Below are 21787 nucleotides of genomic sequence, written 5' to 3' on the forward strand. Positions count from 1 at the left end.
TATTAATTTATACCCTTCTGTGATTTGTAATTATAATTGGTTTATATTTTATATAACTATATTATTCTTTATTTATGAAATTCATTCACTCATTAATTTTCTTTCTGGCTTAGTCCCTTTATTAATTCGGGGTTGCCACAGCGGAATGAACCGCCAACTTATCCAGCATGTTTTTACGCAGCAGACACTCTTTCAGCCGCAACCCATCTCTGGGAAACATCCACACACACACACACTCTCTCAAACTTGTACACCACGGACAATTTAGCCTACCCAATTCACTTGTACCGCATGTCTTTAGACTGTGGGGGAAACTGGAGCACCTGTAGGAAACCCACGCGAACGCAGGGAGAACATGGAAACTCCACACAGAAACGCCAACTGACCCAGCCGAGGCTCGAACCAGCGACCTTCTTGCTTTGAGGCGACAGCACTACGTACTGCGCCACTGCGTTGCCCATTTATGAAATTATAAAGCTTATTTATTATGTTAGGTTTTATAGTGCATGATGTTTATTATGTTCTTGTTGGGTCCGATATAACGTAATTTCGTTCTGCATTACAATTTATTGTGATGTTTTGAATGACAAAAATAAAGGAAACTGAAATTGAACTCCTACCTGAATGCAAGTGACAAATCTCAAAGACTGGTTACATCCAGGTAAAGTTAAACACACTTATTACTGTTGCAGCCAATCAGAATCCACTTGATTTAAATGTGCTTGAGCATTGAAAGGGAATGCATTGACAGAACATCAGTGCAAAAACAAAGGTGGGCACTAATATAGTCATCACTATAGTTATAATTTTTTGTTGTGAACAGGCCTTGATCTTTACGGCAGATTTTTCCTAACATGATCATATTGTATTAACATTATGTTTTACTATAAATCATTTCTTAAAGTATAGTTAAAACAGAAAGCTGAATGAAAAATTATAAATAAATATAAATCAGCTTGTGTTTTAGAAGTCGTATTAGTCCACATACGCCAACAACTAATTTTCTATATTTAAAATTTCATAATATTTCATACTTATGTTATGGTATTATTATATTATAGGTGTTAAAAATTTTTAACTAAAGCTATAAGGTGTTTCTATAAGCACAGTAAAAGAAAAGTTATAAGAATATTTTTCATATCTCTATCTATTTTCAATATCCATTATTTGGTGTGCTTCAGATTTCTACTGTGAGAATTAAAACTTAGAAATAGCTGACATATAATGCCGTATGACAGGCTATATGTGGTGAAATCCGGATTGGCACTCTAATAGTACATTTCAAAGTGGAATGAACTAAATCATGACAGAGATCTAGATGATCTGATCATATGTTGCGGAGGCCAGTTATTCATTTACAGTAGACACATCTGTCAGAGTTTCCTTTAAAATGTCTCAGAAATGACATTTAGTCAACCTGACAGTACTTCTGACTATTTAGTAAAGAGTTTTTTTTTCTAGACTTATTTAACTTGTTTTTTAATAACTTTCAGTCCTGCATCTCAAACACATCCACCTTTTTCCACACATGACTACTGTGTTTTGAAATATAGGTTGTGTTCGTTTTGGGAAACTTTTACAAATTGCTTCAAATAATAATGTCGCGCAACAAATAACCTATGTATAGTCAAAACTTTGCTTTAGTTTGTATCAATCATAAAACTAATGTTACGTCAGGTATTTTTTTAACATGACATAAGTATTACTAGCATATCTGTGCGAAAAGATTTGATTCAAATTTTTTGCGTTATTCATATTTTGTTGAGAGTATTTTGTTAATTTTAATATGTAGTCTTTTAATACATTTTAATCTGTTTTTGATTGTATATATTCATTGTATTTATTTCATTTACAAATTGTGTGATTATTTTAGGTTTATTTATTCATCTTGTTTGTGTAAAGCACTTTGAATAACCATTGTGAATGAAAAGTGCTATACGCTACCTGACAAAGGTTTTGTTGTCGATCCCACTTGTAAGAGCAACAAATAACAACTTCACTTCTAGTTGATCATTTGTAAAAGTGGCAGCAGGTACTGTAGATTTTTCAGATGAATCATCTGTTGAACTACATCCCAATCATCACAAATACTGCAGAAGACCTATTGGACCTACCTTTCATAAAACCCACTTCTGATACCAAATGAACTAGAAGTCAAGTTATTATTTGCTGTTCCTAAAACTTGGATAGGCGACAAGACTTTTGTCTGGTAGTGTATAAATAAACTTGTATTACCTTCTCATTAGTCAATTGTCATGACCAATCATGCAAAGCATCATGGGGTGTAGGAAAAAGACAGATATTTGTTTGTTTTTTCCCTCTGTTTGACCCTAAAGCACCATACAGTACGTCCATTATAAACAATCATCTCGAGCAGATCAAAAATAGAAACATCAAGTTAACAAATATACAAATGAATATCTATTTAAAAAACAAACAAACATGTTTCCTCCATTAATCTGGTCACATCTAACCCTGTTCTTACCATTTTCTCTAGCTCATTTCCCATAATGCACTGGGAAGAAGAGCGGACATCATCCCCAGATCTACTTGTGTTCTTCTTAATACACTGCAGCGTGGGCCAGCCCTGTCTTTTGGGGGGTCATTCGAGGGCCTGACCTGCTCTCTGCTCCCCATCCCATTACACACATCATCATCATCTTCATCCTCGTCCTCATCATCACTGTGGCTTACTGATGCTCTAGGACTCCAGGAGACTGTGCCATCGACACACCTGCTGTCCCTTTGACTCCTTCATCTCAGTCCAGTGAGTTAATTCTTCTTCTCCAGAGCTGTTGAGGCCCAGAGAGATCCAGCCAATCATCTCTTTGCGTTTCATGCTGCGCTTGTTGTAGACGGACAGGATGAGCGTGACGTCGGAGAGCTGAAACAGAGCTACCTGGAAAACAAAAGTCTCCTTGTAGGTGGGATTGGGTTGGCCTCGGCAAACAGACGTCTTACACTTGGACATCTCCTGACCCATTGAGTTGAGCAGAGTCAGCTTCACATACGTATCTGAAACAGCAGGAAAGAGAAGGTCAGTTGGAGAAGCTGTCATACTTTTACCATCAATTCAATCAAAAGAACATTTGATCATGAAAATATTGATAAGACTTTCATATGATAGTAATGAGCTTAAATGGTATTTTGATTTTATTTCTGGTAAAATATCTTAAAAATATAGTAACAATTTATTTTGAATGTCCACTTTAGACATTATGTTATACATAATGTTGCAACTGCATGTCTGCTGCACTGATGAAACTGATTTTACAGTTTTTATTTTAGTTCAAGCAATAATAAAAACAAAACAGTGTACTTTTATTTGTACTCAATTATAGTCTATAGACTTAATTCTACAGAAATTAAAGAATTCTTAAAAGTGGGTCATAAAGTACGTTTATATATACATTTTAAGTCAGAATTATTAAATCCCCTGAATTATTAGCCCCCCTGTTTATTTTCCCCCAATTTCTATTTCAACACATTTCTAAACATAATAGTTTTAATAACTCATTTCTAATACCTGATTTCTATTATCTTTGCCATGATGACATTAAATACTATTTTACTAGAAATTTCCAAGACACTTCTATACAGCTTAAAGTTACATTTAAAGGCTTAACTAGGCAGGTTGGGGTAATAAGGCAAGTTATTGTATAACGATGGTTTGTTCTGTAGACTATCGAAAAAAATAGCTTTAAAGGGGCTAATAATTTTGACATTAAAATGTTTTTTTTTTTAAACCTGCTTTTGTTCTAGCCGAAATAAAACAAATAAGACTTTCTCCAGAAGAAAAAATATTATCAGACATACAGACATACGTATGTAGAGTAATGAAGTCTTAGAGAGGTGTGGAACTATTTTTTATAAAAGCGCCTTAAATTTATGAACTATATAAAGTTTTTGCAGAGCTCACCCAACTTTCACCTTACTCCATTGGCTGCTTAGTTGCCCCCTCATGTGAAATTTGATTATATTTCAAATATAAGTGCTGTTTGACTCCTACTACATTGGGAAAACCCAACAGTCAACTTTATCAAATGAAATGAGAGCAGATAACTTAAAATTGACTGAAAGTTATTTCTACTCATTTACCCAAGCAATTCTAGCAAAGTAAAACCCAACAAATGAAGAGAACTCAAACCAATTGAGTACAGTAAAAGCCAATGAGTTAAGGCAACTCAAACCATTTGAAGAAACAGATTGCTACAAACCATTTGAATTAAAAATCGAATCTATATGAGTGCTGTGAACTTACCCCATTTAAGTTGAAGTAATGAGGTATTTAATAACTTATTACTTTCAACACTCTTCAAAACTCTTTTTAAATGAGTAAAATTAACTTTCAGTCAATTTTGAGTTAAATACACTCATTTCATTTGATAAAGTTGACTGTTGGGTTTTACAGTGTATTCAGCCTAAAGTGCAATTTAAATGCTTAACTAGGTTAGATTAGGTTAGGTTAACAAACCAAGTTAGGTTAATTAGAAAAGTCATTGGACAACAGTGGTTTGTTCTGTACAAAATTTTAAATCTTTTAAATTAAAAAGAAAAAAAATATATATATTAGGATATACTGTGAAAATGTCCTTGTGCTGCTCATTATAAATTTACAAAATAATACAAATTTCACAAGAGGGCAAATAATATTGACTTAAACTTTACATGTACACAAAGTATATTATATGTTTTTTAGGGCCAAATTTAAAATATTTTTAATTAAAAAAGTTTATTATATAAGTTTGAGGAACATAATATGAAGAATTAAAAGAGCATTTCATGATTGCTTTAAAACAAGAAAAACTTTACATTACAAGACATTACCTCACTGCTAGTAAATACTTGACGAAATAAGATAAATACGTGGATACATACAGTTTAAGTCAGAATTATTAGCCCCCCTTTGAATTTTTTTTCTTTTTGGGAAATATTTCCCAAATGATGTTTAACAGAGCAAGGAAATTTTCACAGTATGTCTAATAATATTTTTACTTCTGGAGAAAGTCTTGTTTTATTTCGGCTAAAATAAAAGAATAAAATTAAAAAAACATTTTAAGGTCAAAATTACTAGCCCCTTTAAGCTATATTTTCTTCGATAGTCTACAGAAAAAAACATTGTTATACAATAACTTGCCTAATTACCCTAACCTGCCTAGTTAACCTCATTAACCTAGCACTTTAAGCTGAATAGAAGTGTCTTGAATAATATCTAGTCAAATGTTATTTACTGTCATCATGGCAAAGATAAAATAAATCAGTTATTAGAAATGAGTTATTGAAACTATTGTGTTTAGAAATGTGTTGAAAATATATCTCCGTTAAACATAAATTTAACGGAGTTCTGTTTACAAGTTCTTATTGCACTATACTGTTCTTTATCTGCACAACTCTGGTTTACTTTGCACTCATTAGCTATATGCCGTTAATTTCACTGTATTGTTTACAATTTTTATTACCTATGTGTATTTTTCAGACCACATTTATGTGCACTGTATATACTGTAAATTTTCTTTTTCTTAAACTCTACTATTTTTTATATATATATTTTATATCAATGTTAAGCACCTGGGGTCTGAGAGTAACGCAATTTCGATTCTCTGTATGTCTTGTACATGTGGCTGAATTGACAATAAAGCTGACTTTGACTTTGACTTGACTTTTAAATTGGGGAAAAAAATAAACGGGGCTAATAATTCAGGGGGTTTAATAATTCTGATTGCAACTGTATATTATAAAATATTATTAAAAATAGATTAATATATACTAGAAAAACAATACAGTTTTAAAGTTAATACTGGAAAACCAGACAAAAATATGCACTTTTAAAATGAATTATTTATTATCATAATTATAAACCATGAAAAATAAAAGAACGGCAAAACTATACTAATTGCAATAATAATTAGTTTTAATTTTAGTGAGAAAAATCCAAAAGTAATTTCCTATTAGGGAAATTGTAGGTACGGAAGTTGAGGCGTTAAATTAAGAAAAGGATATTGTTGTGGCACAGCTCCTCTGCCAGCATGAAGGTTTTCAAAACTGTGATTCCAGCCTAGCAACACTTCAATCTCTCAATCTCTGAAAAGCAATTGATTATTCCATTCATTAATACAGGATGAAATTTATTGGCTGAAAATGGGCCATTCAGTTTCTTTTCTGCACTAACGCTCTGCGTGAATCAATGCTCACTGATTAATAATTGAGTCCCGCATCAGTGCTCTGTCTTCCGCTTTCAGAGGCTTTTGAACTGCTCCTCTACAGATGCATTGAGAGCCGCAGCTCAGGGCCTTTTACCGCGTTTAATTCACAGCGCCTGAATGCACGACAATACAAACGACGTTAGTATTCTCTGTGTCTTTGTGTCAGGGCGAGGGTTGTGTTCGGGCTTCCTGTGGAGTCTTCCTGCTGCGTTTTCAAGAAAAATATTTCACCCTCCACTATTTTTTTAACTAATAGAAGAGGCGAGCTATAAGAAGCGCAGATTTCAGAGATAGTAACACAGATTTTATACCTGACAGTGAAGAAATCATCTCCAGCCCCTCAAGCTGAATGTGATTTCAATGCTAGTTAAAAAGACTGATTAGCCTCTGTGATGCGGTTATTCAGGAATATAAGCGCTTCCTGACACTGTCGCAGAAATCAACTTCAGTAAGTTTTCTATTACATAAAATCCTGGTCATTTGCATTGCTGAAGTTATGTATGGAGACCTACTTTTCACCATTTGTGTTTCCGCTGTAGAATTCTCACATGTATTTGCTTGAATGTTTCCAAAGTTTATTGTTCAGTTGATTTATATAAATGTTCTGCATAAACTAATTTCCAGTTTGGAAACTGTTTAAACTCTTTCCAAAATACAAAATGACCAGAGTTTCTATCATTTTTATATTTAAATCTTCACTTTAATAGTTACACTAAGACCGATGGAAAATGAAAAGAATACTATTCAATTAATATTAAGCAGGCCCTTTAGCTTAGTTTAGCATAGATTGTTAAATCGAATTAGACCATTAGCATCTCTCTCAAAAAATTCCAAAAATTAACTTTTCATTTTCTGTTGTTTCTGTTTCAGTTTTCGCACACATTGTAACTACAGAGGAGTGAAATCTAATCCGATTCAATGATCTATGCTAAGCTAGGCTAAAAGTGCTTAATCGGAATGAGTTATGAGTTATAATGAGTTATATTATGAAAAACATTAATATGAATAAGACATGATTTAAAGATCACAAACAGCTTCCAAAATTAAATTTCACATTTATTTAACTGTAATAAGACCTAATAAAGCTACATAAAAATATAAACTGACATTCATTTTAATTCACAAAAACAAGAAACGAAAGAAAATCTATTATGTACATACAGGTACAGATAAAATCTAAGACACCACTTTAAACAATGAGATTCTGAGATTTTTCCTTAGTTTCTCTGGATGTAGGTATGGGTTTGAGTAAAATGTTAATATCTGCTTTACTATATGAAGGTATATCTTTCAATCCAAATTTATAATAAAAATATTGTATTTCAGAGCATTCTTTTTAGAAATTGGCCATTTCTTTGAATAACACACTGTTTTATTACTTTGTTGTATTGTCTATATATAAATATATCAGGAAACAGTACATTTGCTAATAATTTATACCAAATAACTCTTAGTATTTAAATAAACTCTTTATATTTAAAATTTGTCAGAAATGTAATCAATAGAATAAAAGAATAAATGTTTACTTAAACATAACCAGCCGATTCAAATGTTATCACTTGATTGTATGGGTGTTATCAGTGGTTATAATCTAATAGATATGGGCCAGTAGGGGCCTTCTGTGCCTACTAGTGGGTTCAGAAGGCTGTTATCATCCATCTACATGGTTTATCAGCTGTAGATTACAGCTGCGGCGAGAATTATTTATATTAATTATTTATTATTTATTACATTTCACATTAATTGTATTTTATTAACGTCTACCCTACCCTAACCCACCCCACCCCTAAAGCCAACCGTCATAGTAATAGAAAAAACAGATCTGGATCTGGAGTCTTCTCTATCAGTATAACTAATTAATGGATGGATGGATGATAACAGCCTTCTGAGCCTACTAGTAGGCGCAGAAGGCCCATACTGGGCCATGTCTATCAGCTGATAACCACTGATAATGCCCATTCAATCGAGTGATAACATTCAAAGTGGGTGACACAACTAGAAATCATGAATCCAGATAAACTGAGAATTTTTAAGTGGTCTCTTAATCTCAATTTTCAGCAAACAGTACAACAACTCACATTGCTCCAAGTCTATAAAGATCTCTCTGGCATTTTAGACGAGAACTAGTCACATGACAGCAAAAACTCAAAATGGTCCAAGCAAATGATCTAGTAAGTGCATACAAAAAATCTAAACCACATGGTTATGGGACTCATGCAAACATCACTACAGAGAACATAAAATACTAGCAATACCATCCAACATAATGTGGCCAAAAATAACAGCATTTGAACCTTCTCCATGGATGACGGCTAAATACATTGCATAACGTGCTTCCTATTTCTAAATCTTCCTTCTGTTTTGACTTCTTTGCGTTCAAATTTTCCACAGATCAGACCATCCATGTAGAAGCATTCGCCAGTCTAACATCAAGGATCGACGATGAAGAAAGGAAGCGTGAAAACAGAAAGATGGATGAGCAGCGGCCGATGCTGATAAAGGTAAGCCACAGAACACTCACCTCGGATTATGTACACTTGGCCACCTATCAAGTGCTTTAGACAACAGAACAAACCATCTGACAACAGGAGAGAGCAGAGGGGGATCATCAGGGAGGAAGAGAGAGAATGTCAACAATGGCAGGAGAAAAAGAGCAGGTCAAAAGGCTTGAAGGGTTAATCACATCAGGTCAGAGGTAATGTGTTCATAAAGCACACTGCGCCACTTCAGGATAAAGAACAAAGTATGCTCTGCTTTTTATCTACAAGCTAGGGTATACATACAGTATGTGTAAGTCTGACTGACAAGGTGTCAACATTGAATTTGGCTGTGTTTCACAGTCTATGAAGCACTTATTTGAGGGGATTAAAAAACATTCACAACTCTCTGTATTACAGGTGGATTTACATTTGTAGTTATTTTGATTTTTTGTTTGGTGCAGACAACAAAAAATAAAATGTTATATTAAGTTCAGGCTAACTTAATGTTCACATTTTTAAGAAAGATAAAAAAAAGATAAAAACAAAACCAACAAGGCTTTTGATGGTATATTTCTCAGTTGAGAACTTAAAAAACGCAAATGTTAAATGTTACAATGTTGAAATTAAATTATCCAAATGAAAATAAATTGTTTATTTCTAGTAAGTTTTTAATACAACATTTATCTAATTTTTAAAATATACATTATTGCCTTCATAAAAATCTGTTTTCTGAATATTTTATAACATCAAAAGATATTAGACTGAGTGGGCTCTATTTTAACAATCGAGGCACAAAGTCTAAAGCGCATGCCACAAAGGCATTAAGGACATGTGGGAAGCCACTTTTGCTATTTTAAGAACAGAAATTTATTCTTTGTGCTACGGCACATGGTCTAACAGGGTTGTGCTCATTCTCTTAATGAATTATGGGTGTGTTTTGAGAATAATGTGCATTAAACCAATCAAAGTCTCATATCCCATTCCCTATAAGAGTCGTTTGCATTGCACCATTGTGCTTTTGCTATTTACATGATGGACTTCATAAGAGGAAAAACTGAATGTTTTACTAGCAAGAAAATAGTTAAACAAACCATCTGCAGCACGAGGATAAAGAACGAGCATCCTCCATTCGGCCTCTTTACTTTTTCTTTCTCTTTACTTTTACTGTTTACTCCTTTATTTTCGTGGAGTAAGAAACCTGTGTAAACTCACTCCACTGAAGACATTCATCAGCCTACATAATTAATTTAATTTGTTAAGCACAAAGATTTGTTTTAAAACTATTTCTAAATTCAGTTTTAATTTCCAGCAAACGAATAATTGAACAGTAATAATGTGAATGAAGTGTGGTCAAAAAAGTTGAGTTATATCCAAAAACACATCTTATTCTTATGTCCCATATAGTAAAGCTTACATCTCCAAAACCCAACAGGTGGACAAATCTAAACTTATGTTTATTAACATAATATAAAGATACATATAATAAATAAAAGTACTAATAATAACATTAAACAAATGCAAGTTGTCATGAATGAACTGAAAAAAGGCTTGGAGGCATGAAAAAAGCATGGAAGCAATGGTTTTTATATTTATGTAGAAAATAATCATTTTTGTAGCATTTTAATCCTTTATTTTTTTTAAATGTAAAGATATTTGTTTATTGCTGTACATCCTGTGAGTATTAAGCATTGTGTGAGCGTTTGAACCCACATAGGCGCATAACTAATGCGCTCTGTGTTGGACTTTAGACCTGCTTTCAAATGGTCAATGACGTGGTTTATTTCAGTTTGGCAAAATAGCAACACGCCATCAATGTGCCTTAACACACCTCCATTTTAGGCTAGCACACCCATGAGTCCACAAAGTGGCGCAAATGTATTTGTCATTTAAACAACGTAGCGCAAAACATGAAAACTAGGGCTCAGTGTTTTTATGGACAAAAATGACAAATTTTATGCAAATGATCAGATTTCATCACGTAAAAATCATATTGGAAAGTTGTCAGATCTGTCATGAGACACCGTTTTTGGTGAATTAATCTTTTTTGTCGATTTTTGGATGCTGCATGAGAGCTACTTATTGAACATGCAAGACTGCTATATTTCAAATATAGATTTTAATTGAAATCTATACTTTTGTTTCATTTTGTGAAAGAAACTTTAAATATACAACTGTACGATTCAGACAGAATCAATGGCATTTATTTTGTTTAATCACATTACTTAATACAACCTGTTCTGCATTGTAAGCAGTGCCAAAAAGACCTTAAAAATGTTTAAAAGAAGACAAAGAGCCGTCTTTTCAGCAGTTTTGGTCTCCTTCTGTGCACGCTGTCAAATACTTCATGTATACTTTGAAAGGCTGTGCTCATATATACTAATGTATGTTTAAAAAAAACAAGTATATTTTGAGATTCAGGGCTAGTGCGTATGAGAGACATGCAGCTTTCATCACTATTTCATAACGCTGTCTCTTCAACTCTATTGGCTGAACTTTGTGTTGTGGCAGGGACTTCCACTGATGGTTGTTGTGAGAGTGCTTTCTGAAGGCATAAGGCTCTTGTTTTGTGCGCTTGACCAAACTGTGTCTGAAGCTACAGGAAGGTTAAGAGGTCAGTGCTTAGCAGAAGGGTAATATGACTGAAAAGAAAGAAATAGGGAGCACCTTGAGGGTCAAAGGTGAAAGGTGACATGATTTGGTCCATACATAAAATAATGCAGGAGATTCAAGATTAGAAGCAATCATGTTGAATAGGTTTTGGACTCACTGGGAGGTTTATTTGCAGCCAGGTTTTTAAAGTGGCTTCCTTTGATGACCTCCACAGAGAGGCGTCCTGTTGTGGCGTTGTACACAAGACCCAGCAGGATCTCTGGAGCAGAACCTTGAGCCGCAGACGGGTACGATGAGGCCGTTTCACTGCACGACACGTCTGACATGCTTGCCTGAGAGTCACTGCCCTGTGATGCACAAAAACTTTGCTGAACAGTTTTTTTTAGCACAATTATTTATGACCTATAAGATTCAAGACAAAAACCTAATGTATTGTAAACTATTGAACCATGGGTCCAAAATGTTAGAGTTTTGTCACATTACTCAACAAAACAGACTTGTCCAAATTAACTTGAGCATATTCAAGTTGATTTTTTAAGATTTTCATGGTCAAACTTCAGTTCAAAAGTTCATGCTTTAGTGTTTTTATCTCTGCATTGAAATGTTTTTTTCTCCTTTCCTCATCTTGTCTTTGGCAGTAAATTCAGAGTTTTTTCTCAATTGCTTTGATCAATCATTTAGTTATTTCCCTTGATCATTGTTCAGTTTTCTCAAATATTCTCTAGTATGATTTGGAACTTATAAACAACACTATTTTTGTTGCATTTTAGACTTTCTAACACATTAAACATTCTTCTCTATAGCTTATGTGAGAGCTCTTTTCATTTGGCCATATCTGCTACTTTAACACTTGCATGAGAGAGACATTTATTCATTTTTAATAACTGTGAATATCGAGTCTTGAGTTTAAATGGTCTTGTTACCTTAGAGTTTTCAAAGGTGTAAAACACAAATTAGTCATCTAAAAACAGCAAAACTGAATAAAGGCTGAATGACTAATAATATATAGCTGTATTATTAAATATTTAGATAATTAATTATTTACATTATATAGTGAAATTATATTTTTTGATCTCACTGCCTGCTTAAAAAAACAAGAAAGCTTGCATTTGTAAATTGTTTCAGTCTAAATTTTGACTAAAATAAAAAATATGTACAGCATGTTGCCAAAATTATTACAATTTAAAATAACAATAAATATGATAAACACTCTCAGAAATAAAGTTATGCAAGCTGTCACTGGGGTGGTACCTTTTCAAAATGTAAACATTTGAACTTAAAGGGTCCATGCTGGTACCTCAAAAGTATTAGTACTTACAAATTTTCTCTCGCGTACCTTTATTTCTGAGGGTGTATAATAAAAATATAAATGTATTTTTTTCCAGTTTAGACAAAGCTGTGTTTTCAACATTTTTGGCATGCTGTCCTGAGAGAGAGCACCGAGTTCAACAGAATCCTCGAGCCCGAGGCTCCCTTCCATTTCATCGGGAGAGGGGGAGTCTGAGCTCAGATAGGTCTTCAGAGCACCCCTGTATTCATTTGTTTAGCCTATTCCTTGATTATTAATGGTAGACATGGCAGAATGAACCGCAAACTATAACAGCACTCAAATACTGTGCCAATTTGATTTATTCAATTCATTTATATTGCATGTCTTTAGACTTTGGGAGGAAACCCACATGAGCACGAGGAGAACATGTAAACTCCATATAGAAAAGCGAACTGGCCCAGCTGGGACTCGAACCAGCGACCTTCTTGCTTTAAAGCTGTCCTGTCCTGGATTAATCAAGAAAAGTGGGGGAGGAGTAGGCGTGGATTCTGCTAGACGAAGATGTAAAAGGTAAGAAAATCTGTTATTTTATAGTGTCTTTGGATTCATCTAATTCAGGGGTTCTCAAACTTTTCAGCCCGGGACCCCCAAAATAACAATGCCAATGACTCGTGACCCCCACTACTTTCGTAAGTGGTTATAATCATACAAACGTTGCACACAACACTCACACAAACCAATCAGCCTATATAAACACAAGCATATTGACAAAACAAAAAAGTGCAACAGTCCCATATCATTTTTATTATGATTATTTTATATTAACCTCATCTAATTAGACTGGTGGGCACAATATTTAAGTTACATCCCAAGTCTTTTCTTGGTTTAATTTTGGAGACTGCCACTTACACATCATACTCCATGTTTAGTGTCCTGTATGTATTTTAAATGTACGCGAGTGCTGTAACGGTGTCAGAAAGTTTAGCTAGTGCTGTAGAATCTGGTGCACTGACGCTATTGCTTTGTCATTGCTTTGTCATTAATCTAATGTAAAAACCCTAAGGGTTGCAATGAATGTAAAAAAAATAATAACAATAAAAAATAAAAAAACCAAAGGCTGATGGCTTTTTGTTTGGATACTGTATTTTTTTATGTAACTATTTTTTTTATCTTCTGTAGGTTATGGATTAACAATAGTAATCATAAAAGTTTATTAAAATTTTTGTAAATCACCAAGCGACCCACTCTCATTGACCCGTGACCCCCCGGGGGGTCCCGACCCCCACTTTGAGAACAACTGATCTAATTGGTAAATCATATGATAGCTAATGCGGTACCAGTCGTGGTCAATCATAAGTATGTGATACTCTCGAAATTAGTTCATAAATAAACTTCACTTTGATCAATTTAGTGCATTCTTTCAGAAAAAAATTTTATTAATTTATTTATAAAAAACTAAACAGTAAAGTGTAGAAATGTAGCATTTAACCTAAATGAGTACAAAAAATAAATCACGTTTTTCTTAAATGACCTAAAGTTTTACTTTAATGCAAATAATTAGTCCTAAAAACATCATAAATGAATGTTTTTGAAACGTTTAAAAAAGTGTGGTCAGACTCACAGGTATGTTGCAGTAGGGGTCCAGTATGATGGGCACCGACATCTTGCCCTGCAGGTTGAGTTTGGTGAGGTAGAACACCTTCTCTCCGAGAGCTTTCTCCTTCTTCATCCTGCGCACGCTGTAAAGCCGAAAGCGAATGGCGTAGTTCCCGATCATCTCCGACTCGATATGGCTGAAGTGAAAGGTCTCAGTGAAGACGGGACAGGGGCCACGCTGGATGATGGTCTTGGCCCTTTGCTTTTTGGTGGGCAGCAGCACCAGATGGACCTGCCAGGAGATGTTCCCCGTGCGTTTGAGAGAAGGAATATCTGTCAGCGCTGTTATGGAGATGGACAAACGCTGGTCAGATGAATCGTAGTCAAACACGACGTCAAGTGTCCCATATTGGGCAAGAGGCTCTGGGTCATAGCCTTTAGGAAGCTGAGCTGCAGATCCACGTGCAGACAGATCCTGCAGAGATGGTGGAGAGAAAATAAAAGTGTTTTAAGCAATATTTATGTCTGAGCAGAAAGCGTGTATATTTATATGGCCCTCTATATGCCAGCTTTAAATCTATAGTCATACAGTTATGGCATATTCTGTGATGGATGAACGTACTGAAAGATTGATGGCTAAGACACGATTATTCTTGCTATAATTCATATAACAAAAGTCAGACTGAGGATGTGGCTCGGTATGATCACTGCTGGAGTAAACATATCAATTATTTCACAGATGTCTTCAACGCATGCATACTGAATTATAAGTGTGTGGGTGTGTGCGTGCATGCATCTGTGTTTGTGTGCATGGTGAGGTTATGAAACTGAGAAAGAACTTAAGAAAATGACAGCGCTAAATAGAGGTCAAAAAAGGATCAAAATAAGCTTTCCACTAGAAATTGCTTTGAATGTTTCTGAATGATTAAGGGATGGTAATATCAAGGATCGATGCCTGTGTAGCTCAGAAAATTGCTCTAAATAAAAAACAATATGGAAGTTCAAACCACAACTGTAAGGAATGATTAAAACTATTCCAGTTTACTTAATTGTTTGGTCCAGAATTCAGTTCATTTAAATATGTTTTTATATGAATAAGGTCTGCACTATATTGGGAAAAAACCTGACATTGTGATATGCTATATTCCTGAGATTATATATTGTGATTTGTATATAATTTTCTGAGATGATTTAAAAAAACTCTATTTGGGAAGAATTCCTCATTTTACATTGATTCAGGAGTGTGTATTCATAAAATATAATAAATAACGAGCATAAATGAATATTTTAGAACAAAGATACAAATGAAATAGGCAGCGCTTTATGATTTTCTGAGGAGTCTAACAGTATTGAGGAACAGAAATAAAATAATTAAATGTATAATAACACTCTAAACAGTTTGAGGTGGATCAAAACTTTATTTCATCAAAGTTGCCTTAACTCCCATTCTTATTTTGATCAACTTTTTTTTTTTGATCCACTTCAAATCTTGGCTACTGTACTTTCATTGTATAAATAAATACAATTAATCTTTGTTGGGGTAAAAATGTGATCATTTCTTATGCCCAAATGCTTTAAATTATAATTATAATCTCAATTTAACATTGCTGATCTTGTGATTTGACTTTTGCAGATTTGCACATTGCGATATCAATAATAAAACGATATATTATGCAGCCCTAATATTAATATTTATACAGGATTTTATTTAATTGACATAATTATTTAATAGCAAACAAACAATTTTTTTTTATTTTCAGAAAATTGTTATACCATGTTTGACCCATCATGCTTAGCAAGTTCCCTTACAAAATGTACAGCAGACAAACCATTTTTGTATCTTTAGATTCAGTGTTAAAGACTAAATGTATTATTTTGTTGTTGTGTTGCAGCTCAAATGAAGCAACAAAGCCGGTGTACTGTATGTGAAAGTGTATGTAAAAGTTCAGCCAAAAATGAAAATTCTGTAATTAAATAAAGAAATTTTACATGAAATCTGAGAGCTCTCTGATCCTCCATTTACAGCAATGGTCCCGAGACATTCAAAGTCCAGAAAAGGAACCAAAAACATTGTCAAGACATTTCATGCAACTTCAGTGGTTCTCCAAGAACAATTTGCGTGCCAGAAAAACTGTAAAATGACTTTGTTTGCTTTTGTCTTCTCTCCCGGGGCACGTCATGGTGTTTTTTTTACTACTAGCAATACAACATGCTGCCCATGGTAAAATGCATGCTCATCTGACACTGAAGACATATGTGCATCAAGTAGTTTTTACAGACACATGGAGCGTTCTGACAATAATACTGTTTTCTTTCCTGAACCTTAAAGATCTCGGGACTGCTGCTGTCTATGGAGGATGAGGGAGCTGTAGGGTTTCATTTAAAATATCTTGTGTTCGCAAGGTGAACTAAACATTTAATGATTTGGACTGCCACCATATTAACCTTATGTTAATGTCTGCAGACAGATTTCATTATCGCTAGGGCCAGACAGAATCTGTGGACATGTTGGCAATTTATGTGAAGAATTTTCTAAAAAACCTGCAGATTTATACATAATTATTTTGGCAGTATCATAACTAAAAACTTAATATATAAAATAATAACTAATACCTTTTTAACTTTTATTTAATGTTTAGAATGCAAATCCAATTAGATCCACTTATTTGGTAAACAAAGCAAGTCACTCATATAATACATTTAATAAAAGACAGACAATATTACTTCACAAACTGTACTGTAAATAAATCAAACAAACATTTTCATGTTAGTCAATATTACTGAAATTAATTTAAAAACTGAATAAATATAAATGTACACACATTTACACAAGTAAATAAATAGACTCACTGATGGGCTGGAAATCTGCGAATTACTCATTGCTCACCTCTGGGCTGAGTACAGCAGTGCTGTCACTTGGCACATCTTCTTCATAGCCCTTGTTCAGGAAGCTCTCTGTCTCCTGGGCTCCACTGAGCTCGCTCGGACATTTCCCGTAGCTGTGTCTGGGGCTATCGCTCCCATGTGAAAGGTCACATTTGGCATCGCCCAGGTCAGAGGGTGTGCATGACATGCGCGGTGACCCGTCCTCATCCTGATAGGGCGGAGGCTGCAGCTCGTCCAATGGTGGAGTCCGTCTCATCCGCTGGATGCAGTTCACTGAAGAGAGAGAGAGAGAGAGATGCATTTGGTGTTTTTGAGCTGGTGTTTGGAGCTTTTAGCCAAGGGCGTAGAATTAGCATGAAAAGAGGCGACAAGTCCCCAGCAATATGCACCAATTACTGAAATGTCCCTACCAATAATTGAATCAATTTCCAAAATAATATAATGCTCAGTCAACCCTTAGTAACCTACATGTGTAAAAAAAAATCAAGTTCGCTAAGAGTTAACCATTATACTATTAACCAAGGCTGTGCAATTTATAGAAATTCACTTTTGATTTTGGCCTCCATGATTATGAGAAACTATAATCTGAATAAAACAGTTCAATTGTGTCACACACCTCTCTAAATTTCTCTACATTAAAACCTCCTCAAAGCCCGACTGCAGTAAAATCATGTAAATTGACGTTTGGAGCATGGGATGTGATTGTTTTTTGTTCCAATAAGTGTTTATTCTATATTATAATGTACTTTATTTATATTTTTAAAAGCGTGAAACAGAATTTGTGCTGTTCAATGCAGCTCTTAGAATGTTTGTCCCCACCAATGTCAAGAGCAAATCTACGCCCTTGTTTTTAGGCCAGTGTTATAAAGCAGGAAGGAAAGAAGTCGTTGATAGAAGTTGCACAGGAAATGCCAAATAGAATCTTGAGCTGTTTAAATGTGTTTTAGTTTAACTTTATTGTCTTTGTGTATGTAATTAGTTGCATTTCAAATTTTTGGTTACACTTTCAGATTGAGTTGTGTTGAGGGCATCATCAGTGGTTAGCACTGTTGCCTCACAGTAAGAAGGTCGCTGGTTCGAGTCCCGCCTGGGCTAGGAGACATTTCTGTGTGGAGTTTGCATGTTCTCCACATGTTTGCATGGGTTTCCTCTGGGGCTTCGGTTTCCCCTACAGTCCAAAGACATGCATTATAGGTAAATTGGGTAAAACTAAATTGGCTCTAGTGTATGAGTGTGAGAATATGAGAGTGTATGGGTGTTTCCCAGTACTGGGTTGCAGCTGGAAGAGCATCCACTGTGTAAGACATATGCCGAAATAGTTTCCGGTTCATTCCGCTTTGGCGACCCCTGATAAATAAGGGACTAAGCCGAAGGAAAATGAATGAATGAGTGAAGGTTGTGTTAAACTGACTGATAAGTATGTTTTGTTTGTACTTTATTTTTTCTGTCATTAAAATATTCTTACATTTAATATATTTGTAACACTTTCTTTATTGATTTTAGTAACTTTTAACATGTACAACAGAAATCAAAACCAAACATACAAAATAATAATAACAATAATAAAAAATAAAACAAGAAAAATTGAAAAAATACAAAAAATACATTAAAATAATAATAAAAATATACAAACATGTAAATGCATGTACTTACACATATAATAAAAAAATACATCCTATAACAACCACAATAAATCAATAGAAGGTAATGCAATTCATCCAGAGAAAAGATTTGTATCAGCTTCCTTCAAGAAAAATACAAAGGGATCCCAAATTTCTAATAAGTTAAAAGTTTCTTATCTGAACGAGTAAAAGTGCTTGTAATAGGAAAAATATTTAGAATATACAGTTTTGGACAAATTTTGGATAAATCCTGTTTAGATACTATGAATAAAATGTTTTGAACTTTCTCTTGAAAATATTCAACTAAAGAGCACTGCCATAAATAATGATATAGTTCCTATCTCTTTATTGTATTTTACGCATTGATCAGGAATGTTTGGATTAAATTTGTCACGTTTAGTATTTTAACATGGTTTTATTAGTATCGCGAGCATTTCTGTGGCCAAAGCTCTTTTGTTTTGTTCCTCTTTGCATTCTACACAATACAGTAATAATCAACACATCGGTAATACTGCAGTGAAAAGACTTGTTTCGAGTTTTTGGGGTTTTTCATGCTCTGCTGAAAGCAATTTGTTAATTCTAATAAGTTGTCATTTGAGATTGAATGGCTGAACTGTGAGGAGAATAATGAACACAGTTTTTTTTTTTTTAACTTTTAAACTATAAACAATCAGTGAATTTAGTCAAAAGAATGATTAGACCTCATTATCATTTATTACAGAGTATGTTATATATTTATATATATTTAAAAGTAAGTGAAACCTTAAACAAGAATGGTAATTTTAAAAGCCTATGCTCAAATGAAGGAATGTTCATGGTTTTGCACAGTGCATTTGAATGCTCATAAATGATTTAGTTGTCCTTCAAGTGCTACAAAACACAGAGTGCACGTTTAATAAACAAATCGGCACTTTTCATTTTTCAAATGCAGAAACTGAAGGGAATTTGAGGATCTGCTGATGCTGCTAGTGGCTCTATGAAATTGAAATTGAGATGAATGGTGAAACGTGGCCTGATTTACCTGCGTTCACCCTACAAGTGAAGCAGCTCTGTAGCGAGAATGAACCAAGTGCCTGTTGCCATAGTAACATGCTGCTGGTCAGGACAGGAAGATTTAGTGATCTTATAAATACAGTGCATTCACACATACACATACACATGCACACACAGCTGCTTCTGTTTTGATGCAACTACCTGTAGTTCTGACTATTAGAAACTCAGACATTGCTGAGGCTCTACGTTTTATCAAGAAGTAGATTATTTTTATATATAATATTCTAAATTCTCTTCATCCCTCATATAATATTTATAAATATAATAATTTTAATTAACAAATTACATCATCACTCACTGGCTTACTCACTCTGCTTTGCTTGATTCCATTCTTTATCAGGGGTTGCCACTGTGGAATCAACTGCCAATTACATTTTCAGCAGAACAATTTTAGAAGTAAAAAAACCCTGTTCTATTACATTAAATAATGATGACAAAATTAATAATTGTAATACATTATAATAAATAATTGTGCAATTAAATTACCGGTAAGAATAATATATATATTTAAAACTGAAAAATTAAGACAATTAATTAATTCAATTATGAATTAAATTTTAGATTTATACAGGGCTTAATAAATTAAATAAATTTATGAGTGTCCCTAACAAAAATATTTAATACATTTAATAATACAAAAATAATAATAATTTTGTTTGAATTTTTTAAAATAAATTTTCAAATACACTTGAAGTCAGAATTATTAGCCCCCCTGATTATTTTTTCCCCAATTTCTGTTTAACGGAGAGAAGATTTTTTTCAACAGATTTCTAAACATAATAGTTTTAATAACTAATTTGTAATAACTGACCTGTTTTATATTTGCCATGATTACAGTAAATAATCTTTGATATATTTTTCAAGACACTTCGTTACAGCTTAAAGTGATATTTAAAGGCTTAACTAGGTTAAATATTAAGGTTAGGTTAATTAGGCAAGTTATTGTATAAGGATGGTTTGTTCTGTAGGAAAAAAAATAAAGCTTAAAGGGGCTAATAATTTTGACCTTAAAATGGTTTTTTAAAAAATTTAAAACTGCTTATATTCTACCTAAAATAAAACAAATAAGACTTTCTCCAGGAGAAAAAAATATTATCAGACATACTGTGAAAATTTCCTTGCTCTGTTAAACATTATTTGGGAAATATTTAAAAAAGAAACAAAAATCAAAAGGGGTAAATAATTCTAACTTCAACTGTATAGTTTTGATATTGGAAAAAGGTTGAATAGATGATGATATTTATGACAATTACTACTGTATATTGATTATTACTTTAATTCATAACCTGAAATATGTATATTTTCTAAATCATAAATGAATTGTGTTTTTAAAATTTGACTATACTAAAATGGATATGCACCAGGATACAGCAGGCGCAAACTCAGAATCAGAGTTTACTTTTAATGAGGCTGGATGAAAGAAGCATTGCTGCGATTAAGGCGATAGAGAAGCACTCTTGTTTTCATTTCACGTTGAATGACGTCTTTGATCATCAACACTGCAGCATTTTCAACCTCCGGCAATGAGCAAAAATGTCTGTGAATGAGAGGCTCTGCCCTACTGTATATCTTGTGTTTCAATTTGATCTGAATGCCAGTATTGATGCCAGAACTACAACAGTTGGAATTGCCAAGAAGAGTGATCAATAGCGTGACCCTGAACTTGATTTTTTAGGGCTCATAAACCGTCCAAACAACACGCAATGAATAGCAATACTAAAGCATCAGTAAGGTGTTATAAACCTCTTTGGTTCCAACAGCAAACGCTCAGCTCATTTGTTATGTATGAGTGAAGGAATGTGTGTATGTGTGTTTGTGCAATGTGAATGTGAGCGTAAATGTAAATGTGTGTGTGTTTTAGCAGCTCATGTATTATACAGATGGCCTGAGGCTACAGGCTCTCCTGCCTCCAGGAAAACAGCTCATGAGAAAAGCATGCGGCTCTATGTGTCTCTGTGTGCAGTAGTTCACAGAAGCAGAGGCTGAAATCAGAGAGAGATTTTCCACCCGCTTCCTGCTTTTTTTCTTTCTGACAGCACTTCCCTTTGACACATTTTCATTCTCTTT

General features: G+C 33.9%; 1 protein-coding gene across 5 annotated transcripts in view; it reads right to left on the reverse strand.

Annotated features, from left to right (window-relative positions):
* Positions 1-1814: 1814 nt before the first annotated feature.
* syt14a (synaptotagmin XIVa) overlaps positions 1815-21787 on the reverse strand; it is a 70072-nt gene continuing 50099 nt past the window's right edge. For 2 of the 5 annotated variants that reach the window (XM_087279534.1, XM_087279532.1), the window contains 5 exons: positions 17047-17318; positions 14185-14634; positions 11451-11640; positions 8725-8781; positions 1815-3015 (listed from right to left, as the gene is read on the reverse strand). In XM_087279534.1, the coding sequence (XP_087135660.1) occupies positions 2702-3015; positions 8725-8781; positions 11451-11640; positions 14185-14634; positions 17047-17318 (1283 nt within the window). In that variant the 3' untranslated portion in view covers positions 1815-2701. Of the gene's footprint in view, positions 3016-7240; positions 7832-8098; positions 8782-11450; positions 11641-14184; positions 14635-17046; positions 17319-21787 lie in introns of those variants that run through there. The other 3 variants (XM_087279535.1, XM_087279533.1, XR_015506105.1) reach the window with 2 other exon arrangements.

The sequence above is a fragment of the Danio rerio genome, chromosome 13, assembly GCF_052040795.2.
Source record: "Danio rerio strain M-AB ecotype USA chromosome 13, GRCz13ab, whole genome shotgun sequence".
Lineage (NCBI taxonomy): Eukaryota > Metazoa > Chordata > Actinopteri > Cypriniformes > Danionidae > Danio > Danio rerio.